Source organism: Delphinus delphis, chromosome 5 (assembly GCF_949987515.2).
Source record: "Delphinus delphis chromosome 5, mDelDel1.2, whole genome shotgun sequence".
Taxonomy (NCBI): domain Eukaryota; kingdom Metazoa; phylum Chordata; class Mammalia; order Artiodactyla; family Delphinidae; genus Delphinus; species Delphinus delphis.
The window spans coordinates 44,374,585-44,402,522 of record NC_082687.1 but is presented as its reverse complement, the minus strand read 5'-3'; the positions used below and the strand labels follow the sequence as shown (position 1 = coordinate 44,402,522).

General features: G+C 39.0%; 2 protein-coding genes across 5 annotated transcripts in view; one reads left to right on the top strand and one right to left on the bottom strand.

Moving 5' to 3' along the window:
- Nucleotides 1–2,214, top strand: part of BMP2K (BMP2 inducible kinase) — a 119,561-nt gene extending 117,347 nt beyond the window's left edge. For both annotated transcript variants that reach the window (XM_060012295.2, XM_060012294.2), the window contains one exon: nucleotides 797–2,214. In XM_060012295.2, coding sequence (XP_059868278.1) covers nucleotides 797–2,214 — 1,418 coding nt within the window. The remainder of the gene's footprint in view (nucleotides 1–796) is intronic.
- Nucleotides 2,112–27,886, bottom strand: PAQR3 (progestin and adipoQ receptor family member 3). Of its 3 annotated transcripts, XR_009519517.1 has the most exons (8): nucleotides 27,509–27,886; nucleotides 24,092–24,254; nucleotides 19,544–19,699; nucleotides 16,457–16,654; nucleotides 14,253–14,343; nucleotides 10,793–10,941; nucleotides 8,033–8,153; nucleotides 2,112–2,241 (listed from the first exon to the last, which is right to left on the bottom strand). XR_009519517.1 is itself a non-coding variant. In XM_060012296.1 (6 exons), the coding sequence occupies exons 1-6, from the start codon at nucleotides 27,691–27,693 to the stop codon at nucleotides 10,799–10,801; spliced, it is 936 nt and encodes a 311-aa protein (XP_059868279.1). In that variant the 5' UTR covers nucleotides 27,694–27,886; the 3' UTR covers nucleotides 8,212–10,798. The 3 variants fall into 3 exon arrangements, 2 of the variants coding, with proteins under 2 accessions (XP_059868279.1, XP_059868280.1); XM_060012296.1 differs by lacking the exons at nucleotides 2,112–2,241; nucleotides 8,033–8,153 and having other exon boundaries at nucleotides 8,212–10,941; XM_060012297.1 differs by lacking the exons at nucleotides 2,112–2,241; nucleotides 8,033–8,153; nucleotides 10,793–10,941 and adding an exon at nucleotides 11,540–13,141.
- Between the last annotated feature and the right edge of the window lie 52 nt (nucleotides 27,887–27,938).

Genomic DNA, 27,938 nt, shown 5'->3' with positions numbered 1-27,938 from the left:
ATCTTTACTGTATATCATACAGTGAAATTGTAGAGCACTGTATTTGATACAGTTTTATTACCTATCATACAGTGAACATACTGATAGTTAAGATTTTTATTAAAGTAGCATGCTTTTAATATCATGTCTATTAGTACAGGTATGACAGTTTACGGAAGATGTGGCATCTAGGGAAGGCAGCTATCCTTGGTACCGTCTCAGTTCAGTAGCTGGTCCTTAGTTTTGATCAGGCTCTGGGGATGCACTCATGTTAACCCAACTCATAAGATACTTGTTTACAAAAAAACACCAGAATGCCAATTTAAAAATTACACAGCAAAACATAACTAAGCAGATAAGCTATTCATGCTTGCTGATCTCTGTGGGAAAACTTCATAACAGAGTTGAAATATAAGCAGAAGGCTGTTGGGCAAACATGGGGTCTGAGCAGGGCAACTGACTGGATAATCTTATTTTGAAGGTGGAAGAAGAAAATGTGCTTGTGTACTGTATTCAGAGTCCTATTCTGGGTACTGTAAGTAAGACTTAGCTGTCAGTGAGCACCTATGGTGAGTAGGTGGTGTGTAGGGTAGAGAGACAAGTAAGTCTGTCTGCACTGAAGGACCTAACCATCGACTATGAGGCCAGGTGCATCCCCGCCCCCCTCAAGCCTAATGATAAAGAACTGCCGTTACATCTTCCTCTAAGGGAACTGCCATGAGTGATCTGTAATGCTTTGTGTTAGTACATAATGTTTACTGCAAATGGTTTTTGAAATGCATTGGAATGATATAATAATTTTTCTTTGAATTTGCAGGTTCTCCTGAAAAGAAAGTTGAACATTCATCCATGAATCAAGAAAATAGCACTGAAAACCCTATCAAGAATACAAAAGCAAGCCCAGTATCTAAAGACCACCGGACTGGAAAGAAAACCTCAGAGAATTCATCAGTACACGGTCAACTGCAAAAGGGGAACGATGAATCTGAGAGTGATTTTGAATCAGATCCCCCTTCTCCTAAGAGCAGCGAAGAGGAAGAGCAAGAGGATGAAGAAGTTCTTCAGGGAGAACAAGGAGATTTTAACGATGACGATACTGAGCCGGAAAATCTGGGTCACAGGCCTCTGCTTATGGATTCTGAAGATGAGGAAGAAGAAGAGAAACACAGCTCCGATTCGGATTACGAGCAGGCTAAAGCCAAGTATAGCGACGCCAGCGCGGTCTACAGAGACACATCTGGCAGCGGAGCGATCCAGGATCCTAGTGCAGCAGTCCTCACGCCCACCCAGTTACCCTCGGACGTCGGGGCGGGGACTCCCAGACCGGAGTTTGATGTCTTTGGCGCCGTCCCCTTCTTTGCTGCACGTGCTCAACAGCCCCGCCAAGGGGAGCCGGAGAAGGACCCCTCCCCCGAGAGCCGGCTTCCCGCCGTGGGGCTGGAGCCCGAGGAGTTCGATGTCTTCACCAAGGCGCCCTTCAGCAAGAAGGTACCCGTGCCCGACGCGCCTGCGCTCCCCGCTCGTCCGCAGTGTGTGGATATATTTGGCTCCACTCCGTTCCAGCCCTTGCCCACATCAGCAAGTAAAAGCGACAGCAACGAGGACCTTTTTGGGCTGGTGCCCTTTGAGGAGATAACCGGCAGTCAGCAGCAAAAAGTCAAGCAGCGCAGCTTGCAGAAACTGTCCTCCCGCCAGAGGCGCACGAAGCAGGAGGCGGCCAAGAGTAATGGGAAGCGGCACCACGGCACGCCCACCGGTGCCAAAAAGCCGGCCAAACCCGCCTACCGCACCCCAGAGAGGGCCCGCAGGCACAAGAGAGTGGGCCGCCGGGACTCCCAGAGCAGCAATGAATTTCTGACCATCTCGGACTCCAAGGAGAACATCAGCCTTGCCCTGACCGACGGGAAGGACAGAGGGCACGTCCTGCAAGCCGATGAGGGTCTGTTGGACCCCTTTGGGGCCAAGCCGTTCCACCCTCCGGACCTGCCGTGGCACCCCCCGCATCAGGGCCTGAGCGACATCCGTGCCGACCACAACCCTGTCCTGCCCGGGCGGCCCAGGCCGAATTCACTCCACGGGTCGTTCCCCGGGGCAGATGCGTTGAAAATGGATGATTTTGGTGCCGTGCCCTTTACAGAACTCGTGGTGCAAAGCGTCACCTCACATCAGTCCCAACAGGCCCAGCCAGTCGAATTGGACCCATTCGGTGCTGCTCCGTTTCCTTCTAAACAGTAGATAACTTCTGACTCTTGTTATTAACTCCTGTTTCAAAGAAAAAAGTATGAATAGTTTTATGAATTTGAAAGAAAATTTATTTGTATAGCTCTTTATATCATTCATTCTTACAGGTCAATCAGAATAGGTGATTTTTAAATAAACCAAATAGAAAAAGGAAGTATCTGCACAGGGTAGCAACTCCACGTCTCTTCCACGCAGGAGCAAAGGGAGTGAAATGGCAAGCTCTAACCTGGGGTTTCAGCTGCAGACGTGAAGGCACAGAAATCCAGGGAAAGCGTGTGGGCCCTTTCCCGTCGTGTAGTCCCTGAAAAGGGACTGGAAAGCTGCAGCTTTATTTTTATAACAGAATGTCACTTTTGTGTGTGTATCCGAGGCTCATTCCAGAATCCAGCATTTAAAACTAAGGTTGTTTGTACATACACAAGTTGCATTTGTGGATTTTTTTTTTTTTAAGGTCTCTTCTAATTTCCACATTGGGGGAAAAAAATCCACTTCTCATAAAGAATGAGAAAGTTATTATCTGGAGAGTGCAGAGATTTTAGTCCTTACACCTTTCTCTACAAAGCGGAGCCAGAGGTCACTGACTGTTGTGCCTAAAACTGTTTCATTTAAAAAAACAAGTGCCATTAATATGGAATATCTATGTAGACACCTTGAACAAAAACTAAGGATAGATATCTGACAGGTGGAAAAATGTAGAGAAAAAAATGATACAAAGAAAAAACCACTCTACTTCAGGAACACTTTATGTTCTGGTGTTGAATGGCTTCTTGCTCAAAACTTATCATGTCCCTAGTAAAGCAGATTATTGGAAAAACTGGGAATGAGGACAAGGGTCATATAGAAATTTTATTTTAGGGAAAAATATGTAGCTAAAACCCTGAGTTTTTGAGACGTTTACAATGTAAAATCATGTTGCATTTAATAATGTGCTTTATTGAATTACCACCTTCGCCAACTATTCCCCAAGTCGTGAGCAGCAATTTCTGAGTTAGGTCTGGAGGGTGGAGTAGTTTTAATAAAGTGCACAGAACAGCGAAACCCACAAAGCCTTACCGGCAGGACTTGCGCATCCTGCCGCAAATACCTCTGCACTAGTAACACGAGATCTGAGAGTGGCTGTGAGGTGTCAGATGACCAGGGGCTAGCATCTCCACTCTGCTAGTTAGCTGATTGTGTGTTTAGTGAAAAGAACCCAGCTACCAAATTGCCTTTTTTTTTAACATCACAAATCCTAATTAGAAACTTGAGGTTTTATAGAAGTTGTTTAATAAGATAGAAATCACGTCTATGAATTAATGTGAATAGAGTATGTGTGCTTCCTGTGTCTCCAACTATTTTAAGTTATAATTAACTGTCCTTCCCTATCAAATTAACATTTAGAGGTTTCTAGAACCATTAAAGCTATTTACAAAAAAAGGGTGAAAACTCTTTTCAACTGGCACTCACTCTCCTCGATTGCTCTATTTTAAGTTAACTCTCTTTGAGCCCAATTAAAATGTATTTTATGAGTAATCTTAATAGAATCTCTTAATTATAGTGCCCCAGTTGGGTTGAGCTATTTGCCTGTTTTTTCACAGTTCTAAATTTGGGAAGAAGCAAAGTATATGTAACTAAACCATCTATTTTTTTTATTGCTTCTCTCTTTTTTATGTTTTAAATCAGATACAACTTTTGTGGACAAAGGGGGAAGCAGTATGTGAATCAGAGTGAAGCAGAGGCAGACCAAGCATGACATTCATTACTGCTTAAAAGCTGTACTTTTAGAGCCCAAGTGCACCAGTTACTTGTCCTTGTGCCAAAGGCAAATATTATGTTTGCACCTTTTTTTTTTTTTCTGATTCTCAGGTTGATTAATACTGCTAATGCAAATGCTCAAGTAGATGTGCTTGAAAACTTTACAAAGTAGATTCAAGTGATACTTTCTTTTAAAAGTGAAGAGTTGATGATTACACATAGTAAATTCATGAACTACAGTAGGTTTGTATCAAACAGAATCTGTTTTTTAATGAAATCTGTTGGTTGATGTATACACAGTATGCTTCTTTGACTATTTTAGTCCTTAGCCTTGGTCTCTGCTAGACCTCATGAGTTTCTTAATTTAGAAGGGGTAGAGATGAACTAGTATGGTTTCCTTGGGATGTAAACATGAAATACCTAGAGTCTGTCTGATACCAAGGCCTTGCTTACAGTTGTTTTTCAATACACTGAATAATTTTAAATGATTTAGATACTGATAGACACTTTGGCTTATAATGCTGGATAAATCCTAAGGAAACACTTTGACACTGTTTAAAATATTTACCTTCTTATGTTTATTATATCACAGCCCAGTGACTTTTCTCTTGAGATTATAGCTCAGAAGAGACATTTAGGACTTAATAGGGGACCCAATGGGAGAGAAATGGGGAGATTCCTTTGTGTTGAAGTAGAGGCATTTTCCCAAGGAGTACAGGATTAGGGTTGCTTTCCATTTCCCATCATGTTTTCCCACTACTGTTAGGATGTAAGTCACTCCACACAGCTGATGCCCAGGTAATTCCCTTATGAGAATTATGAGAATAAAGCTCACAAGACGTGTGAAAGAGCTTAACACATACTTGGTACACAGCACTCAGTAAAAGTTTGGCTCTATTGTGGGATGGTCCAATTCTTGCTTAAGGAAGGAAAGTTGAAAAGAAATCATGTTCCTATTAATCAGTTGTCTTCTGTGCTTCTTTAGCATGTAAAGTAGTCATAACTCTAAACCTGTAATACTTGAACATCACTAAGGGAAGTAAAATATTATGAAGCTAGCAAAAGTCTGAGGCCAAAGTTATTTCTGTCCTAACAGCTTTAATAATGCTTATTGATTTTGAATCATCTTTTTAAAAGTGGACCATTTGCTTATTTTAATATTATCACTTCAGCAAAATGTTAGTGTTAAAAAGATCAGTTTTTATGGCACTGAGGAATGTATCTGCTAAGACACAAAAGTTGCTTGGTATAGATATTAGGCAGAGGAGGAGAGGTTTAACTGACTAGAATGTTTATTCAAAAGTATACATCGGGAAAGTGTGATTCTTCCACTGACGCGCCCCATCCCTGTGTGTGTGTGTGTGTGTGTGTGTGTGTGTGTGTGTGTGTGTGTGTGTACGTGGACACAGTTACGACATTATTTGGAATTGTAGATAGAAGCAGCTTTTGATTATACCCTGTTTATTGTTTGACAGTGATTGATAGACTGCTGTCCTCATCTTGCTGGTGGGAAATACTAAGGTGGAGCCCCTCCTCTACTCTGGTGTTCATCAGGCAGAGTAGTCTTCCTACTATCCAGCCTCTCTGCTTGGTTTATTTTAGGTTGTGGTACTTCATATCAGCATTGCTAGAAGGTACACGTGTATTAGTATCACTAGTTCTGAGGAGTTTGGGTACATTTGTTTTAATATATATAGAATGTGCAGTAAACATTTTCTTCCCTTTTTTTTTCTTTTTTTAGCAAAATTACGCATCATTTTAGGTCCAATGTTGAGCTGACAGATCTACTGTGAGAATAACATAATGATAGTTTATTTGAAAACTTTTATACACAGTGCTGTTTATATATTAGGGTAAATATATAGACGCACACATGCTTGTACATGTTACACCTCTCTACTGTGGAGTTAATGTGAATTTTTAAATTTTAAATGGAATTGCAACCACAATCATTACTAAAGGAACATTCACTCCTGGTGAGGGTTTACAAAAGCCACTAAAAGAATAAGGTAGACAGATGAAAATGCAAACGGCCATCATTTGGGGTTATTTTTATTTAAAAATTTATTGTACTACTTTTAAAAGAGAATTGTTTTTATTCCTATGCTCTTTTTGTGATTGAAAAGTCATCTAATAGTAAGCAGAATAGTAATAGTAAGCTACTTTTTAATTGCTGGCAAACAGCTTTAAGTGCACTTTCTTTGATTACACTTCCATTTTTTGTTAAACTTGAATTTTCTGAAGCCTTTTATGTACCACTAAGCAAATAACTTTAACTTTTAATAAACCTGATTTACATCTTTATTATATTTCTAATTGTTGAAAACATACTTTCTAAAGTAAGTTAACTTCAGTCCTCACATACAGCTGGAAAACTGTTATGAGACAGAATCAGTTGCTTTTTTTTTTTTCTTCCTATATCTAATTAAGCACTAACTGATTTTAGTACTATATTGCCTTTACATTGCTTATTCTTATTGACTGAATCCTGTCCCTCATTCACTTCGTTTTGTTTGAAATTTAAAGTTATTTTCTTACTGTATTTATCATACCTACTGTTTTAATAATCTGCTTTCTTTAAATGCAATAAATCCCAAATGGATTGCATATTCTTTATAATCAGTGACTTCAGAGTTTTTCATTATTTGTCATCTTATTAAAAGTTTTGGATGCAAACTTCTAGTCAGTTCTTTCATTTACACCACAGACATTAAGCACCTATTATGCAGCAGCTAATGGAATAGAAAAATGAGTAAGATTAGATCTCTCTTCTAAGGGGCTCACAGTTTTGGATTTAAGTAAGCAAACACATTTTGACCTAGCAGTTATACTAAAAAAACAATAACACAACTTGTTCAGGGATTACAATTACTGATACTTACAATGATGAAGGTATGGCAAAAACATAAGACTTTGAAGTACCTTTTGAATGTTTGGCATAGTTTTTGCATTACATATAATTTATTTTTTAAACTCTTTCTTTAAAAACTGGTGACATTTTAACTTGTTAAAAAATACTTAGTTTTAAATAAAATACTGTAGTCCTTGATTATGTCAGGAAAGAGGCTTTGGCATGTTAAAGAGAAAACTGTTTATTGGATTGATGGACTAAGTTTGGCGTCAAGATTGCAATATTATCTTATGTATTATTCCACAAACTGGAGTTTTAGATTGGTGGCTTGTGGAAAGATTCAACTTATTTGTTTGTTAGAAATGAACTTTTTTTTTTTTCGGAAGTAGTAACATTTACCTAAAGTTATGTGGAAAAATAAGGGCTTTGTTTCTTTTTAATAAATGGTACAAAGGAGCAAAATATCGGATGATAAAGGTTATCTAAAAAGAACAGTGTGGGATGTGCCACTGTTCAAATTCAGTTATAGTTAACTTCTTTCGAGAAGAATATATGCTGCAGTTAGAGCTGTTTATTTTGCGTAAGCACATCCCTTTTTAAGGAAGTCCAGCTCCAGCATCATATGTAAGATGCAGATAATATTCTCCTGTTGAAAGCATGAGCTTTTGAAGTTCTATTTGTTGCACATTTAAAAAGATGATTGATAGTTCACTTTTGCTTTAGATAGTTGGCAGTACTGAATTTACACGTGTGTTCTGCAGTGTTTTTGATCCCGGGTTTGCGGAGCATGACTAGACCTCGGTGGCTATCATTCCTGTCCTCTTAAGGATGGCCGTTTCACTGTTCATAAGAGACCCCCACTGTTGCTACCTCTCCTTTCTAAAAATGTTTTCTCAAAGGTAGTTTCAGTTTTGGATCATTCTCCCGCTATCCTACTAAGGAATTACGGTACAGAATTTCAGGGGATGTTAGTACCCAATAGCATCCGTAGCTCTTTTCAGTGTAAACACAGTTGTTATTGTGAAAATGCATGTAAAAGAAAGACACTTCTGCCCCTCCCCTAACAGCTGAGCTGATTCTTCACTGCACACGCTTCGGCAGGGGTAAAATTACCCGGAACGATGATTACAAGTGAATACAGACCTACTCAGCTCAGCAGGAATCCAGAAATGCAGGCTTTGCCCCTTGATATTTAATGCAGGGCAAAGGATATCTCTAGGTAGGTACCTGCCAAATGGAGAGTTGTACAGCTTTATGCCAGTCAATCACAATCTTCAAATCGGTTACTCTGTCCAGGCGGGATGCCTTTAAGATGTGACACACATTCCCTGAAGCTTCATTCCTGATTCTAAAATATGATTGTGAAGCTGTTATGTATTATAAAGAATGACAAGCAGCACTTAACATATTTAGTAAACCCAGTTTATTTACATAATACATATTTTGCCATGCAGCTCATGAACCGCACTCAGTGTAACAAGAAAGACAAGCACTATCTTGCTATTTGAAAGTGGTTTTATATAGAAAGATAATTCTCTTAGATGAATTAACTACAACCTTACAAATCACTACAGACAATTTAAAACAGCCGTGAATAATTTTAAAATGTAAATCTGTAGGTAAAGAGCTTTTATAGTTTACACACTGGTAAAATTAAAACCTGTCTTTTTTAGTACTGTAGCTGAATAGTGTACTTTTAATCTTATTTTAATAAATCTACAAAACAAAAATAAATATACATTATTACAAGGCTCAGATTCATAGGCAATTTTTAAATATTCTTTAATGTTAACAACGTCTTAAAAATTTTGCCAGTAGTGATGTGCACACAGTAGGTGGTCAATAAATGCTGATATACAGAAGTGTTTATAGTTGACAGCAATCCACATTCATTCATTCATTCCCTAATAAGTACATTATAGTAAAGATAAAAAGAACTTTCTTACAATATTTAATATTTTCATAAAAAGATGAAATGTTTACATGGTATAATTACTTCTCCTTTACAGTCAGACCTGTATGCTTTTCAAATTCAAGAACAGTCTTAAAGTATGGTCTTTTTATCGATTAATTCAGATGGCAAGTATTAAATAATTCATACACTATAACAAAAAATAAGACTATTTCTAAAAATGAAAAGAAAATGAAATTTAAAGTTCAATATGTTTTTATTTTGAGAAGATTTTATAATAAAAAATGGCACCAGACCTAAAATAACTAGACTTCTCCTTCTTTTTTATATTAATTATAACTACGCAGTATATTCTGTTTGACCAAAATGACAAAATATCTGTTTAAAAGCAATAATACCATGTAAGCCAATAAGGGATGCTTTAGGGAAAATATATCCTATTATCATTTCACCAAAATCTTCTTTCACTTAACATATGAATCAAATTTCTGGCCCTATGAGGTAAAATGGCCATTTTCAAAGTGGCGTTCCATCATAATAAGGGGTATAATGTGGTGTGCCCTTAGCCTACTGGGGGAGAATTCTCCTTGCTGAGATACTAGAATGGGGAATTCATATTCCAAAAACACTACACTGAAAAGAAATACAAAATTTTACAGATGCATAAACTGAGGCACATTAACTTAACATTCCAAATATCAGATGTATAAATGACATTTTGGGAATAAGCTTCACCATCAGTCAACACCTCCTGATACTTAGAAATTCCAATGTTCTGAAGATACACCAGTATTTAAAGCAGTTCATGTCCACCCATTAAGAAACTTGGGTAATATTTTATATTCCAATAAACAACATGTTTTTATGAATCACTGCTTTATGGGATTTAACTTATGCATATGAAAAGACCAGAGAACAGGAGTGCTATGTTGTATGATGGGGCAGCGAGATCTATTTTTTAAGTATATACAATGCAGTTTCAGGCCCAAATATTAGATAGTATATATCAATACTGTGAGTTATCAGTGCAATACTAACACATGCATAAACAGAGACAGACCAGAGCACAGGTGAATAATCATGTCATCAATTGGGGCATCTGCATGACTTTGTTCTAAGGCTTAAGGTTCATTTCAGGGTCAAGAACTGGGCCATCTGGATTCTATGCCCTTGAAAGTAGCACCCATGTACCTGGGAACCCCTATCACCAGGAACTTTAAGACTGCAAACTCAAGAGAAGTGAAAAGTCTTCTGTTATAGGAATTTTGGAACCCCAAATCTACCGTCTACTGCCAAGAGCTCAATTATTATATGGATTAAATAATATTTGAAATTGAAAAGCTTAAATGGCTAATAACTTGGTTATTAGACCACAGAATTTGTTGCCTGGTCATGTAATCGGTTCTTAACATGACTTTTACCTGATGGGAAATGACGATGCAAGTCCTTTTCCCTTTCTCAACGCCTCTCTCAACTTAAAGGAGAAGGTGTTTAAAGTTTTTGTTCTAGCAAACTAAAAAATCCAATGTTCCTAGGGAGAAGAGAACCTACAGCTGAAGGAAATACTATCTTAAGTGCCGGTTTCTCACAAACCATCCATTGACAGGCTAGTGATTACTCAAAGTCAATATCAGCTTGTGACAGGCTATCGCAAACCTTGCCTTGATTAGGCACTTAAACTTGATGATCTAGTCTAAGTATCTCCTATTAAAGGAATCACACAAGAGGACTCCATTTTATAATGGAGGTGAGCCCTTCCTAAGGAAGTTAAGCTGGTGTTCAGTAAAAGGAGTACTATTTCTACACTGGCTTCACATTCATTGTCATTCAGATGTTTGTTATGAATGCCAACTAATTTTCACTTTCTGTACAAGCATTAAATTAGTAGTCTTAAGGGCCCATAAAACAGTTACTCTTACAGATCCCCAAGTATATTTTTCCATTTTTATAAAGTATTACTCATGATATATCAAACCAGAGGGAAAAGGAAAAACTAATGGGAATCTTAGAAATAGTGGGGTATACAACTCCCCGTTATATATTGCTTAATAACTGAATACACCAGGTGGCCATACCTGAATTCACAAATGTGAAACATAGTCAGGACAAGGCTTGCTATGTCTGTACTGCATGACATATACTGTTGACTGATGCCACCAATATAACATCACTACTGCAAGGACATGCCATATTTGGTGGCTTGATCCGAGGTAGTTTAGTTGTCCTGGAAGGGAAGGTAGAGAGAAAAGAATATTGACTGTAATTATTTTGATATTAAAATAAAAATATATTTCCATCTCTGGCCCTGGAAATATGACTGAGCAGCAAAAAGATTTTGGCAGTCTCAGAGTATCTGGAGACCGACTGGAGATTAATTCAGACTGAAATGTTTTCTAAAAAAATGTTAATTCGTATTTGAGTCTGACTGTAAGGTTTTAAATTCATTAAGTATACTGGTGAACTTTAGAAATACTATTCCAAATGTCTTTTCAAAATCAAGATGTGGTTAATTTTAGGAATTTGACCTTTTGTCTCCCATGTCTCAACTTATATACCTGGGGAAGAAAAGACATTACATGAGGGAAGCAAAGGATATTAGTGCTACAAATCATGGAGTTTATTAGGTATGAAGCAGATACACGGTTGTGTTTGGGTATAAGTCTACTTGAAGCACTTTTTATTTTAAGCAGGTGTGTAAGGAGAAAGCTCAGACCTGAATCTTGTGCTATTAGACTAATGGAACAATTTGCAAAACGTAATTAGTAATGAGTTAATTAACTAAGGCTGATTAGTTCATATACAACTTAGGAAAATTACTTCATTTCTCTTTGTGGTTAAACAAGTTTAAATTCCAAGGAGATTAAATAACTAACATGTGGGAAGCATCTTGGAAAACAACAAAATAAATAACAAAATACAGAGCCATAGACATTTAAATGTAAATAATTTTTTCTTACTCATGGTGCTTCTATGGTCATGTAATGTACTGGGTTGGCCAAAAGGTTCGTTCGGGTTTTTCGTAATATTTTACGGGAAAACTCGAACGAACTTTTTGGCCAACCCTATAAATATTCTCTAACCTTCTCTGTCTTCTCTTACCAAGAATAATAATCAGTATAGTAAGTAGATTTTAAAGTATAAGTCAACAGGATCTTTTCTGTGGAGGTTCTTAGCCACTTTTTGGTGCCATGGAACACTTTGACAGCCTAGTGAAGCTCACAGACTCATTTTTAAAAGCATAAAACACTGAGGATTATAAATAAAACTGATTAGTTTGTAATACAAGTATTACAGATTCACTGAATTCTGTCCATGGACATCTCGGGGATCCCTGACCCCTTAAATACCACTGTGATGTTTATATACTAAAAAAAAAATTAACCTGAGCTGAAAGTAAGTTCTTAGGTTTAAATTTTTTGATTTCACAGTATTTACCCACCATCTCACCACCACTACAACATGTTTCTCTTTAGAGCCAGGTAATAAATGAGGACTGGCCAGACAAGGAATGTTTCATTTTTTATGATCTCTGTATCTCTGCTCAAATGTACCTGTACTTGCACACATTCAGCTACATGGGGCATGTTTTATGTCAAGCTCATCTTGAGAAAAGTTAAGTTACATAACGTTTGACCTTTTATAGATGCCCTATGTTAGACAACTGGGAACTTTAAAAAAAATTTTTTTATAAATTTATTTATTTATTTTTGGCTGCATTGGGTCTTCGTTGCTGCACGCGGGCTTCCTCTAGTTGCGGTGAGCGGGGGCTACTCTTCGCTGTGGTGCGCCAGCTTCTCATTGCGGTGGCTTCTCTTGTTGCGGAGCACAGGCTCTAGGCGCACAGGCTTCAGTAGCTGTAGTTGTGGCGCACGGGCTTAGTTGCTCCGCGGCATGTGGGATCTTCCTGGACCAGGGCTCGAACCTGTGTCCCCTGCATTGGCAGGCGGATTCTCAACCACCGCGCCACCAGGGAAGTCCCCAAGTAGGAACTTCTGATCTGAATATTTTAAGGCCTAAAAACACTATGGCCATAATCACAGAGTGCAGACAACTTTCATTGGTTAATTTTCTACATCTATGATGAATAAATTAATAATAAAATAATTATTAATAAAGTGATACAAAAATGTATTTTACCAAAACTGTTTTTTCTGAGGAGAATTCTGACCCTGCCTGGCAGATGGGTGGTCTTCAGTTCAAGGACATGTCCTAGTTATGTTCCCAAATCCTAATGTTTATATTCAGGTTCTTCGTTGTAGTCCGTCCTTATTTAAAATTCAGTGGAGAAAAGTCAAGTGCAGAGAGGAATGCCTGAGGTTCTGCAGTCTATTCATTCTCTAGTTCGGGGTTTCTCATCCTTTCTTCTTCCCCAACACACATGACGAGCTGCACAATCCTATCTTTGATTCACTGTGGAAGAGGTTCTTAACCCAGGAAGAAGGGAAGACAATTTGCAATTTGAATTTAAACTGCTCCCCTACTTCTAGCCCCCAAACCGAAAGACCACTGCCTTATGTCTCTTGTTATTCTTGACTTGAGCCAAAGGTCACCTGGACTTGCATCATTCTGTCCCTTCCTAAGCCACATATTTCATTTATGAAACTGGGGTTGAGGGGCATCGTAATAACAATTGCAAAGATTTACTGAGTGCTCACTACTCTCGAGGAACCGTGCTAAATGTTTCATGTGCACTTTCTCATCTAATCTGCACAATGACCCCAAGAGAGAAATGTATTATCTTCATGTTTCAGAAGAGAAAACTGGGCTGAGAAAGCTTATGTGACTTAATTTAGCTCATGCAGCTAGAAAGTGGCTGACGGGGGATTTGAACCCAAGCAGTCTGACTCCAGAGCTGAAGCTCCTAAACAAGCAAGTACATGTTGTGGAGAACATTATTCACTCTACCCAGTGTCCTCTTAGTTATTTTCTATCAGAAGACGTTTTCCTCTGGACTGAAGAAGCAGGGAAATCTGTCCTTCTCTTAAGTTCCTGGATTGTGTGTATCTTGGGGACATGAAGACCCTTAACTTAGATTAATTTCCTCTTACCACTGGGTGCCAGGAAGCTGAAAGCCAGACTGATGGGCTTTCTTTTATAGAAACTTACGATAGATACATTATGAAGTAATCCTAAACCTGGCTTCTTTTCATTATCCTGTTATTTTCCTTTGCCTCTTGTTTGTTTTATGGATCTCGCACGTATATTGATAAATTAATTTTTAAGCATAAGCTGGTATACAAAGAAGTAAATGGTAATTGCTAACTAGTGCTCCACAAAAAAGCAGTGGCTGGGAGTGCGTAATTGTGAAATGGTGGTGACCCTATCTACTGGACTCAACTCATATTGTGACGGTGAAAGACAAAGTTTGTGAAAGCCATTAGAAAGTTCAAGTTTTAGATAACATTTGAGAAGAGACGAGCCATTCTATAATCAATAATATTGGGGAAAAAAATCTAAGTTTTGATGCTCTGAAACATATACCTCCACTACATATTTAGAATAAAGTTAGACAACCATTATACAAGTGATACGTACCTGGAAAATACCTTTCTGGAACTTTGGAAATGTAGAATAGGAAAGCAAGAAGAGCAATCACATACATCACAATTACACGGGGTGCAAAGTCCTAAAAAGCAAAACATATTTTTTCACAGATCTTGCCTACTGTGATTGAATTCTCAATTTCTTATAAATCTAATTCATAGAATTAGACAACACACAGGAGTAGAATTCATAGGTGGGATTTAAGTGTGTTAAATCTGAATTGCTTTTGCAGACAGTCTCCAATGAGAAAAAGCTTGCTCTCAATACTTCAGGAAGCAGTCCAGAGGACTGGAACACAGAGACAGCCCTAAAGGTCAGGGCACCAGGGCAGCTAAAGCTTCAACATAGTTTAGGTCCTAAGGGCGTCCAACTCCATCTACAACATAGGGTGGAATACATATGGGAATGGAGTTGCCAGCTGAATAAGGAGAGACTAAACAGGGATTTGTGGCTGGAAAAGAGCCAAGAGGCTTGGCCCAACAGTGAAATCTGTTCCACATCCCAGAGAAATGGCTCTCTTGAATACTACTCTACAAAGCAGTCCATCTCACAGCTCTCTTGGAAAGCTTTTCCTTGCTCTAAGAAAATCAGCCAGCTCTAATTTATACATGCTGTTCCTAATTCTGGTTATAAACCTAATTTACCAAGAAGCCATTTAAGAAATAAAGACAAATTATTTCTCTTCCCTCTAAGAGATATTTGAGAATCATCATGGGCCCCCTCCCCTAAATCCTATACCCTCAGACTAATCAACCTCAGATTTTGCAAACATTCTAGAACACAGCTTCACCCTGCCTCCCACGATTAGCTCTTTGGAACTTTTCATCTTTGGTTATGTGCCTCTCTTTCCAAATTTTTTTTGCTGAACACAGGATTGTTCCCTTTTTTTTTTTCCCCCTTTTCTGAATTTCTTCAAAATCTACTGGCTTAATGGGTCTGGTTCTCTTTCTTTGTCACGATAAGCATAAAAGGATGTGTTTCCCTCATCCCAGAATTTCACTCACTTCTATGTCAGTAATTAGTTATTCATTTGTGGTTAGGATTAAATCTAGAGTGGCACTTCCCCATTCTATTTTCTGGGCATCGAAACTGTCAGAAAAACAATGTTTTCACAGATATCGGAATCACTGAAGTTATTCCTCACTGCTATCTCACCTTTCTCCCAATTTCCTAATCTTATAAAGAAAGCATCACCGTCATCCTCAAGTTGGCAAGACAGCCAGATCATATCACTCAATTCACTACACCACAGACTTCCTTTCTTTTTAGTTTTATATGCAGATGCTTTCCACCATGCTGTTGCCAACAGTACGTAAGCCTACTTTTAGTCCCTCTCTTGTAAAAAAAAAAATATATAATTCCTTTGAATAAAACCTGCATTTAAATCCCTATATTCCAAAGGTCCCATTGCAACAAGTGTATGCGATTTCTTCTAGATTTCTTGGCACAATTAGTTATGTTAAAAATTCTCAAGTTTACTCTCTAGCACACACTTAAGGCATTTTTATATAAATCTCTAAGAACTTAAGTCTTACTTCTAATTCCCTTCTCAAGCATGCTGAGGAATTCTCACTGAGGTTCTTCCTAATGTACTCCAACTGTTCCCCCCATAATAACTAACTGTCTTTTATTTTTCAGTATATTTTCCTTGCTGGGTGGAATATGCTCCCATGGCTCTAGCTACCAAGACAGTAATGACTGTCAAATCTCCATCACTAGTCTCGAACTCCAAGCTAAATCCAGACCCTATCTCCACCTTTACATCCCACGGGAACCTCAAACTCAGGTCCAAGAAGAAATCCTTCCCAACTCCTTTTCCTCCACAAACAACAAACAAATCAACTGCTCCTACTGGCATTATCCCTGCCTCAGATGACAAAGCTGCAAACCTGGGAGTCCTCCTCTACAGTAAGGACTTGGGTATTTACAACCTATGGGTAACAGAAAGAGAATTAAGAATGCATCATCTCATAGAAATACATCTCAGAAGAAAATAGTTAGACTTCTATCACTACAAGGTATGTTTATTTATTTATATAGATGTGAAAAATTATTGCATCATTATGCAATTAGAAATGTGCCCTCAAATGACAAAGGTCCACCTTCTTGGCCTGATTACATTACTTTACTGAAAGGAATAAAACTGAAAGGACAAAAAAAAAAAAAGGGAAAAATATTGACCACACTCAACCTACCTGCACAATAGGAGCACCGATTCCTCCATTGAGCCAAACCCAGTGAAGAGTAGGGATCACTCCATATCCCGAAACAGAACAAAAGATGATAGAACGGAGCCTCTGCCACTGCTGTGTGAGGTAATTGGGATGAATCTGAGCAAAGAACACCGCCAGGATCATAGCAAGCACTGTGATCAAGTACACTTGACGCCAGTACTAGAATGAAAGGAAATCACATTTTAATTGTTATTAACAATAAGGGAAGGAAAAGAGTAATTTTCAGTTTGGGCTTCTACATTATACATTCCAAATTCTATTTATTTGGTATTTTCATTTCCAAATGTGATTGCCTTCCTTCCTTAAAACAACGCATGTTGCGTACGACTGCTAGGTTTCTTAGGATGATAAACCAGACCCCAAAGTGAGCTGGTGAAGAACACATTTATTCACACAAAAGCATCTCCTGAGTACCTATTATAGGCCGAGGCAATTTGAGTCTTGTGGAAACAAAGATGACTATGACAGGGGCTCTCTCAGTGGGTGAGCTCATAGGCTATGAGAGGGGCAGACATATAAACAAATGATTATAATCTAATGATAAGTACTGTAACTGAGCTGTGAAGAGAATGTTGTAGAACTACAGAAGAGGGAGCAATTGATACCTGGATTAGCTAAAAAATGCTTCACAGAGGAAATGACATCTCAGCTGGGGCTTGAGGAATACATAAGATTTTCATGAGAAGAGGGAGCTCTCAAGGAAAAGGAACAGCACACAGAGCAAGGAAGTTTTACAAAGGGAGGCTGAAAGGCAGATGTACTGTCAGGCTAAGTATTTGTACTTTATCATGCGGGCACTGAGGAAATAGCAGAGTCCTTGAAGAATGAGATGACATGGTTGTTTTTCCAACTGACTTATTAGAATAACTCTGACATCAGTGAAAAATAGAGATGACAGGAAGCCAGCTAGCCGATATTATTATAGAATAATTGATTCAAGGAGAAAATAGGAGCATGGACTTTTGTTGAACAAGGTAGATGTTAGCACCAGATTCAGGAGTCTTAATGGTTGACTGGATGTGTGAGAGGGCAGTAGAGGATGGCTCAACTGTTTCTAGTATGAAAGGCCATGCAAATGGCTTGTACTAATAAGCAAATGAACAAAGATGATCCAGAGTGTGTGTGTGGGGGGGGTGGAGAAAATGGGGAAGCATGAAAGAATGTTCATTTGAAAATATATCAAGTTTGAAGGACTTATAGAATATTTAGGTATCTAAATGAGCAGTTGAAAAGCTGCTCTTGATGCTCAAAAGTTAGCATCACCTAGGACAGAGTTCTTAACCTGGGCTCCAAGGACTTCTCTGGGACCATTACACTTCTTGAAATTCACACGTCAAAATGACTGGTCAGTCTGTGCCCAAACGCACATTATCCGGGATGGAGGGTCCATAGTTTTCAATCTCATTCTCAAAGCAGTCTGTGTTCCTTAAAAGGTAAAGAGCCACTATAGCAACTGAATATTTGGAAATGATAAGATACCAGAGGGAAGAAAACTTTTCCTTTTAAATGATCATGGACTGTATTAGCTCTAACAGTCTTTTTTTTCTCTTTAATCTACCTTGGACTTCTAGCTCTTCTGAAAAGAGATTTACAAAAAGTGTCCCACTAGTCTCTTTGATGATCGGATATATTTGGGAAGAGGTAAACAAAAAACAGGTTTCAGAGAAATATATAAGAAGCAAAACAATTCTAATATTACATGACTGTACTCACAAGCCTTTTTTTTTTAAAGATACAAATAGTTTCATGCAAAATGAATAAGTTGTGAAAGGTGAGTAGATATGAATAGTTTACTATTAAAACCAAATCAATTTACAAGGTAAATGGCATGTACACTTAATTTTAAGCTTATGTTCCAACGTAATCAGGCCTAAAAAGCAAATGGCTCACGTATAAGTGGCTACAATTAATAATGTTCTTACATTCAAACCAAATTATGATTTTTCGCTTTGCTAGTTTTACACTCCAGCAGTGTTGACAGTTTTCTATTATTGCGTAGCAACAAAGGTCCTACATAAGAATTCCCAACAGTCAGAGGACCCCTGCGCTGCAGCCAATCCTCCTAGAAAGTGAAGGCTGGGGATATGGCTTGGACCACCTGCTCCATGGGGAGGGCTCGGGCATGACAGGCTCTAGTCCTGTGACTAGTAGGCACACTGCACCTGGGAGAGCAGCTCAGTCTTGGCTCTGAAAGGGAAGGAACTAAAAGGATAAACAGAAAACAAAAAAAAACGTATGGTAGGAGAGCAGGAGGAAAAGAGAGTAGGGTCAATGGGGACTTTCTGAATGGGAGGCCTTGAGATGTACTGAGCCCTCAGGAAGATTCAGTTTGCCTTCTTGGCTGGGACATGAGGAGAGGAGGTAGTTTGGTTGGCCAACATATTTAGATCAGTTGCTGTATAATTTGATCACAGTGTTTCAAATGCTGCTTTGCACAAGGCAAAACTGACTTTTGTAACTTTAGGGTCAGAAAGAAGAGTTGATCTAGAACTCACAATAGACACGTGTCTAGACCTGCCTCCAAACATAAGACTAAGGAAAGGAAAACATATTTCTTATATAAGAATATGGGTCAACACACTCGCAGATATACCTTTTGTTTTTTTCTCACTGAGAGAGGAGTAAAGGATAAGAAGGGAAAATGGAAAGCAGCAGCTAACTTCATAATTTTAACAAGTGCTAACTTTACCTTCAACTCTATAAACACAAAAATAAAAGATATATAATGAACATCTGAGGAACCATGTAGCTATATGGGTTTAGTGGGGAAACATTAATAATTTAATGTTTACGTTAAGTTTCAGAAAATAACAACATATATATATTATTTTCCATTCCTTTCCAGGTTAGTGAAGGGAATAGGAACTGATAATAGATGTTAGAAATCACAGGGCCCTTTTGAAAAAGGAGACTATGCCTCCACCAGACTTTCGTTTCTTCTATAAGTTAGTTAACTATGTGCTTATTCAGAAGTTCAAGGGAACCATGGCAAGAACACCCAAGACCTATATAAGAAACATAGAATGTAAAATGTTTTAAGTTACTTACGTTATTACAATAAAATGCATAAAATACGCCAGAGACATAGCAGCCCAGTATTCCAATAGAAATTCCTGCATAATCTAATGCCATCCATCTACGACAGGTTTTTTCTGATCGATGGCAGGAAAAAAGATGATAGCCCACAGAGCAAAGCATACAGACCTACGGAAAATAAAACAAATCTTAGCAAAGTGAAACAAACAAACAAAAAAACAAAAGCAACTCATGCATGATGTTCATGGAAGTGGTCAGGTCAAGTTCAGGCTTTTCAGCCAAAGAGACCTGGACATGGACCCTAGCTTTGTGCCTGACTATATGTCATTTCCCTAAGCCTCAGTTCCTCATGGGTAAAATGGGGACAACAATCATAAAGAAAGAAATCTATAATGGTAACTACTTTATAACATAAAAAATTTAATGAACAGTGCAGTAGAAGGAAATCTACTGAGGCTTATTTTGATCTATGAATAAGTTTCCTTTCAAAAACTACTTACTACAGAATACATGTCCTTAAAGAAAAATAAACCAAAGAATATGGAATTGTATGAAAGAATATACAATTGTATGAAAGAATATGGAATTGTATGACGTAAAAAAAAATAAATCCCTCCCAGTCAATCTATTCTCCAGTGGGAGCCACTGATAACATCTTTTTTGTGTCCTTTCAGATATTTTCAATAAACATATCAGACACCTATGATATAGAAGTCCACACGAACAAGAACACCATATATACTTCTTAATCAAACGGAATCATACAGCCTGTTCTGCTATTTGTTTTTTTCACTTAAGACATTTTATGTCTGTATGAGACTTCATTGTATAGAGTTTACTTCTAAGTTAAACATAGCTTTGCTGCGTTCAAGGAAAAATAATTATGACTTATGCTGATTTTATACGTTATCAGATTGAGAGCAAACCTAATGTAATTCTATCAGTTGCTCTGAAGATTGATCAGGTTTCTACAGCTGAACTCCCTCTAGCCATTAAATACCTACTGCGTGTCATACAGTGGGGATACAAAGATGAAACCTCTACTCTCAAAGAGATTTTTCAGAAACAAGTGAACAAATGGTGATATAGGAAGTCCTATAGGAAAAGTCGGTGCAGAGCACAGTTAGAAAATAGAGGAGGGAGAGTACCAGGTCTGTGGGTGCATGTGTGTACTTGTGGGTGGGAGTGGTGGGCAGAAAAGAGCTACATATTTCATAGAAGGGTTGCCACCTGAGCTGCACCTTAAGTTGACCTGGCATTCATCAAGGACATAAATAAAGGTGTGCACAGGTTTACTGGAGGGCCCATAGGAAAAGCAGCATACTGAGAAACACAGCATCATTAAGGAATGCTATGAGGCCTTCTTCATGATATGATTATGACAGAGCCTATACATCAAGGAGTTTTAACTTCAGTATTATGGGCTCTGTGGGATACTTCTGAAAATTTTAAGTGCACCCTTACAGAAAGGCTGAGATGAGAGGTTACAGGCGTAGCCCTAGGAAGCAATGACTAGAGCCTACACTAAGCCAGGGACAGTGGGGGTAGGGAAAATGGGCCAGATAAATGGTCATCTAGCTATTCTGTAGTCTGACCATTAAACCAACCTAAGCCCCATAGCCTCAGTATCAATATTCAAAACAAGGTTCCTAGCCACAATCTCATTTCTTCATCCACTATCTAAAATCCTTAACAGTCTGTGGCTTTGGCTACTACAAGTCAGAGTTTATTGACCCAATTAAACATAACTCTAAGAAGCTTGGTTATTTGTTTTATCTGATTATCCCTGAGATAAAACACAGTAAATTCAGAGAACATGAAGGTGTATATTCTCACTGACAGGGAAAGATCTCATTATCACAGTGCTGAGTGACACAAAACAGCAAGCACAGAGATGACCACAGCTCAGAAGGAGGTAGATAGGAAAGGAAGGCAGGCAGGTGTGAAGCAGCTGTGATACACAAACGTCTGGAGGAATCTGAACCCAAATGTCAAATGTGGAAGTGGAATTTCAAATGACTTTTACTTTCCTCCAAATACTTTTGTGTTTGCTTGAATTTCTACATGAGTACATGTTATAGTAATAATAACAACAATAAAGCTAATTTCATTGTGAAAAGGTAAATAAAAGTGGAAAGAGAAAAACTACAGTATCAAGAGGAAAGTAAGATATATGGTATTCATAGAGAACATCTGAGTTTTAGAAAAGTTAACCTAGACTTAGTATGTTGTTTTAAAAGGGACATGCTGTTAGAGCTGCTTAAAAAACTGACTGAAAAATTATCTGACATTGAGTAAGTCTCCGTTTTCTGGAAAGTTTCCTTCTGTGGAGTATCTCACTCCATCCAGGTGGACAGGTAATTACAGCATGACATCCTACATCTAAGCTCCTTGCCATGATAACCAAATGCCTCGGGATCTGGCTCCTGCCTATCTCTCCAGCCTTACCTTTCTCCATTTTCCTAGGGTTTAACCACAAACACCAGCACCTACAGGTCCAGAAAGTGCTAAGCTGTCTCTTGCTTCTGGGCCTTTAGGCACTCTTTTTTCTGCTTCATTGCCCTGCCTCACTCTCCCTTCTGCTCACCTATCTGGGTGACTTGATCTTTATGACAGGCTGGTTTTGTTCAGCACTGTATTCCCGATGCCTAGCTTAGTGCCTGGATATAGATAAGAGGTATTAGAAAGATATTTCTTGAACTGAATGTTAATGAACTGAATCTAGGGAAAGGTGTTCTCAGATTCTATTCTTCTCTAAGATAGAAAGACTTCAAAGCCCCTAAAATTACATTCTACTATTCAGAATGTACTCTATTAAAAAAATCTGGTTGGTAGGAAAGCACTGAGCACGTAAAAAGGGTAGAAGTAAAAAGAGTAAAAATGTTATATCTTTAAAAAATTAAATGTAAATCAATATTAATACATATATTTATGGTTTACCATGCTGCCTGCTAACTCTAAGAATTTGGGGAAATTGGGTGAACAAGTTATAATTTCATAAAAATAAAAATAATAAAAATGGTATCTGCAAGTAGGGAAAATGTGCTCATTTGTCTTTAGAAGCTGTACTGTGTGTAACAGAAAGATCAGTGCACTAGCAGTTAGGAGAAGAGGATTCTACTGCCCTGCTAAACAATCCAAGTCACTCTAACCACTTCGGGTGTTTCTTCACTGGCAGTTGTTTTAATTATTTCGTCTTCTCAGTTTTGCAATGCACTGCTTTCTTAAACCATTATGAAAATGAATGTGTGTTCCCTGAAATAACATCAGCTGTGGCTGGGTGGCTAAAGGGCAAGCCTGGGGTAGAGGAAAACATGTGGGATCCTCAAAGGAAATAATATCTGTATAACAGTAGAGTATAAACCAATTTTTCTTATATTAAGCACATCTTAGTCTATAACATACACCTAGAAATTAAGTATGGAGAAACTGATTCATTTCCATTTTAAAAATTGGGGTAGATTTTAAAGAGCTGTTTAGGCTCCGGTCAGGACAAAAATTAAACCTGAGAAAGAGTATACTTTAAAAAACACTTAAAGAAAAAATAATTTTCTAATAAGAACACAAAAATACAGAGTATTCTTTCCCTCAAAGAAATTTAAAATATGGTTCTAGGAGCTAGAATTAGAAGAAAAGGGGGAGAGAGATGTTCCCAGTGTGTTTCTTGATCATGTAAGTCCGAAGTTTTGAGTCAAATGATGAAGGCCTGAAACTGACTATTAAACAATGAAAGCGACACCTGTGCAGTTTACTTATCGATTCCCCTCTCAGAGTAGCAGCAAGTTAACTGCAGGGAGTGCTGGCCTGCGTTTGGAGGGAGAGGCATGATAGCTTTTTCTTTTCATTTTTATGATTTTTTTGTACTCTCTTCATTTTTTTTTTAAATTAAAAAAATATCAACTGGATTTTGGTCCACGTTAGTTTTCTTTTTCAGAATTACCTGTTTGAAAAATTATTAAACGTAACTTTTAAAGGCACTTTGTTACAGATCCTGGAAGAAAAATTAAAGTGCTGAGGAACACATACAAGAGGCCACAGAGGAGAAGAAACTGAAAGTATCTGAAATCAGGCACGTGCAAAAGGCCCAAAGGAAATTAACATTAAAGTGAGAGAAAAGATTAATACCAACAAAACAAGACATTAAAACTAAGACAGTATGGAAACAACAAATACAAAAGGCATAGACATATAAAAGATGAGAAATCTTCCCAAACAAGTTTTAAGCAGACAACAGAGTTCTACTTCAGTCGGCAAACACAGTACAGAGATTCCTATCTTTGTATTAATCTTAAAGCAGAGGTCTAAAAAAAGGAAGAGAAAAGAAAGAAATTTTCTCAATCTTTAAAACTTACTGGATTTCAAATATACTCTAATAACATCCAAATACACTCTCATAAAAACATACTCTGGATGCTTATATTATGAAAGTGAATAAGCTAAAATCTATATGCTATTTGGGGGCTCTTTAAAGCAAGTTGTGGGTGTGAAGTAAGGTCACCTGCCCAAGCTTGTCTGACTAAAGTTCTCTTTACCAATAATAGTGTTTGTGAAATGACTTACCTGGAAGCAGAAAAGGCAAATAGAACAAATTACAAAGTCTTCTCTGGATGCACTTGCTGAAGGTAACACAGATGTCATGTCATATATTCCCAGTGTGAAGAAGAGAAAGAAACCCAGCAAATGACTCCAGATGTTTACCGTCTCATTAGATAAAATAAACAAACTGGAAAAAACCAAACGTGCAGCTCAGATTCATATCTGTTCGCTCACTGTCAGCATTTAAAAGGTTATGGACAATTTTGGGGATTATCTAATACGTGCTACTTTAAGCCCTTAACCCCATCTTTACCTTTCTAAATTTGATATACCATCTCCATCAATCCTGGGTTCTTACAGTTTTTTCTTGCTCACCTCTATTATACTTACCATTTCCTTCCTCAATTAGAGCTATTTATGTATAAATTCCACCTCATCCTCCAGCTTATCAACTCCCTGACGGCTGGCATGATTCATCTTTATGACACTACTGTTCCAAGCACAGTGTCTTGCTCAGATTAGATGCTAAATGTCTACAGAAATGAATGAGCAGATTAAAACTGGGTGCTAGCTACCATACTCTGACACTCAGTAATAGGTATCTGAAAACCCGCTAAGTATAAGGTTAGGCACGAACTTAAAATACCTTTTTAGTACTCATTACATGCAAGTGCAAAGTTAAATGGACTTGAGAGAAGCAGGATAAATGCAAATGGATCCACTGGAAATGTCCTTTAAGACAGGCATTCTGCAACAACTTTGCTGTGGTTGTTTTGAAACCAAACTAGTTTCCAGGTGGCATGAGTTTATTCCTTTTTTGGAACGACAAGAGGTTACTTTTACTATCAGTACTAATTGCCCTCTTTCAATACGCCCTAACTGGTTTGAGTTTAAGTAGTCCTGGCAGTGCAGGCCGGTGCAGAGTGTTCCCCGCCGACCAGGAGTCAGGAGGCTCACTGTCCCTTCACTCCCACCCTGGGCAACAAATCAGCTCTGGGATCATGAGCAAGTCACTTAACGTCTCTGGCTTCAATTTCTCCATCTCTAAAACAAGGGAGCTGGATTAGATGCTGCTGCAAGTCCCTTCCAGCTCCTTCCTTAATTTTGTGAAATGTTTCTCCAGCTGTGGATAAGACTCATCAGATTATCAAAAGGTGATGTCATGACTAAAGGTTAAAATCCTCTTGCAAAATCTAATCTTTTGTTTAAACTAAAGTCTTTGACCTTCACTGATTCAGAATCCTTATTGGTAAGCACTAACGTATAACTCTAATACTGAATTTGCAGCAGTCACCATGGTTCATATTTTCCCATGTCATAAACATAGCAGGGTCTCACACAATCAGATGATCACCAAGGATAAAGTGGATCCTGTATCATGGATTTCAGGCTTTATACTGTATAAGCATCAAGTATAAAAACTACTTATACTGGGGAGTGGGGGAAGAGATGCAGGGATGTGAGGAGACACATCTAACCCCGGGACTGTTTGACAGCCAATACCACATTCTGCCTGTTGCCTCAGAACTTTTCATTTGGTGAAACCCAGTATAACCTGATTAACTGAGCAGAGAGGCATAATCTTGACATGTTCCTTCCAACTAACAGAGTATTGGCAGAACAGTTGTGACGTACAAAACCTCTCCTTATATCCAAAATGTGTCCTCGTCCCTCTAGACAAAGGGCAAAAGCTGAACCTGGAAAAGACCAAGCTGGTGGGAAGAGCACTTAGCAGAATATCCCCTGTAGGGGATCTACTCTTATTCTATGAGAAGTTAGACCTATACTCTGTTCTGCTTCAAAATCAACAATCAACTTCATCATCATCATCATCTATTTGGCTTCAAATTCAATGACCATGGTGATAACAAGTCACCATTTATTGAGTGCTTATTATGTACCAGGCTCTGTGTAGCATTTTACATACACAATCCCATTTCGTCCTTACTACTTTCTGAGGCACATACTGTAATTACCCTCACTTTTACAAATGGGGAAAATAAGGCTGGGAGAGGTTAACTTTTGTTCAAGGTCCCACAGCTGTTAAGTGGCACATCTGCACACCCAAGTCTTTTTTACTCAACAGCCCAAGATCTAAAGCACTATATTTCACTCCTTAATCCATGAAATTTGGACCCTAATATTAGAATGCAGAGGTGGGTATAAAACTATTTAAGGCAACTGACTACCTGCTCTATCCTTATGGAACTCTACATCCACAGCAGGGCCCAGCTCTGATTTCTTGTGTAATAACTTATGCCAAGGAGTCAATGGGGAGGAAAATGGCACTCAGGATTCAAATTGTGAAGTACTGTGGGCCATGCATCGAAGCCAAGTAGGGATGGACAGTGATGTCACCTTGTGACCCTGAGTTAGAGAAGCAATTTAAAGGCAAGCAGGGCAAAGGAACTGGGGTAAGACCATGCCAAAAACAAGATCAAGAATCAAACATGTGGTTGCTGCTTGAACAATTCAATGGCTCACATTCCAGCAGTGGGTTTGTCACTACAGTGACCTGGAGCTAAGCAACATGGGTATCTTAATTCTCTTAAAGTGGGGTCCTGTAATTAAGTACATATAGGGAGTTTTAACAGAAAGCTAGTCGAAGAACTAGAACACTAATTTTTCAGTTTTGTTTTTTTAAACCCAGGCTTTCAAGGGACTCAATTTTAAGAGTTTAAATGATGACGGAATTCCTTTTTTAAAGACACTTCTATAGTGCTCTAGTGGAGGGCAGTGCCTGTTATAGGCTCTCTTTGCTATAGTGCTTTTCCCACACAGCGTTTTTTCACAATGGTTATTATGTAATAGTATAACTAGCTCTTTAATGTGTGTCACCCAGGCTAGACCTCAGTATTTTCAAGAGAACAGGGATCATACCTGCTGTTCTTTGCAGGACCTGGTAGGGTGCCTGGCACCTAGCAGGGGTTCCATACTATCTGCTGAATGAATAAACCAGGATTTCTAAATGTATGGCATTGTGAACTTGTTTCCTATTATACAGGCACTTATCTGGCCCCAAACATCTGAATTTCCATAGGGCTGCCTTAAAAATAAACAAAGCTTTGGTATACACAGGGGCAAGTATGGCTCAGTCATTGTCAGTGGGGTCGATTCCAACATGTATCCCAATAAGCACCAAATGGTATAAAGGATGTAAAAATTCCTTTGTAAAGAGCAAAGCCCCACAGGAGTTAGTGATTATGACCATTGTTACTATCATTAGTCCATGGATCAAACAGCCCGGTGCCGGAAGAAGGAAAGACAACGAGAAAGGAGAGGTGGCAGAAAGGGATGAAAAGGTTGGGACAGCTAGGAAATGATGGGCACGGAGAAACGCGGGGAAAGCAGCAGGCGGACCAGACAAAAAGGCTGTAGGTGAGGAGGAGGGGCCGCCGGCGCGCCCCCCAGGCGCACCCAGCGGAGGCGGCCAGACTGTACCTTTTGATACACAGCCTGGAGGGCAGGTAGGCCCGGTAGCCGTCGGTGATGTACGGGTTGTCCTTGAGGGACACGGGGATCTGCTCGTAGGTGTAGAGGCGGATGCCGCGGGGCACCAGGACGGGCCAGTATTGGTAGCTGCCCAGCTCGATATAATGTGCGCTCTTCAGCAGCTTCTGATGCATCCTTCCTGGCCGCCGCCGCTCCCCAAGCGGGGAGCTTGCCCAGGCCCCGCCTCCCCGGGGAGGGGGCTTCGCCCCCGCAGCCCCCGCCCCGGAGCCCGGACGTGGCGCGAGGTCCTACGGCCCTGCCTTTGCCCAGGCCGGGCTCCGCTCACAGGGCGGCCACCGCCGTCAGCACCCCGGCGGACCCGGCGGCGTCGCAGCCCTCCCTGACGTCAGCACGCCGCGGCGGGCCCCGCCCCTCGGAC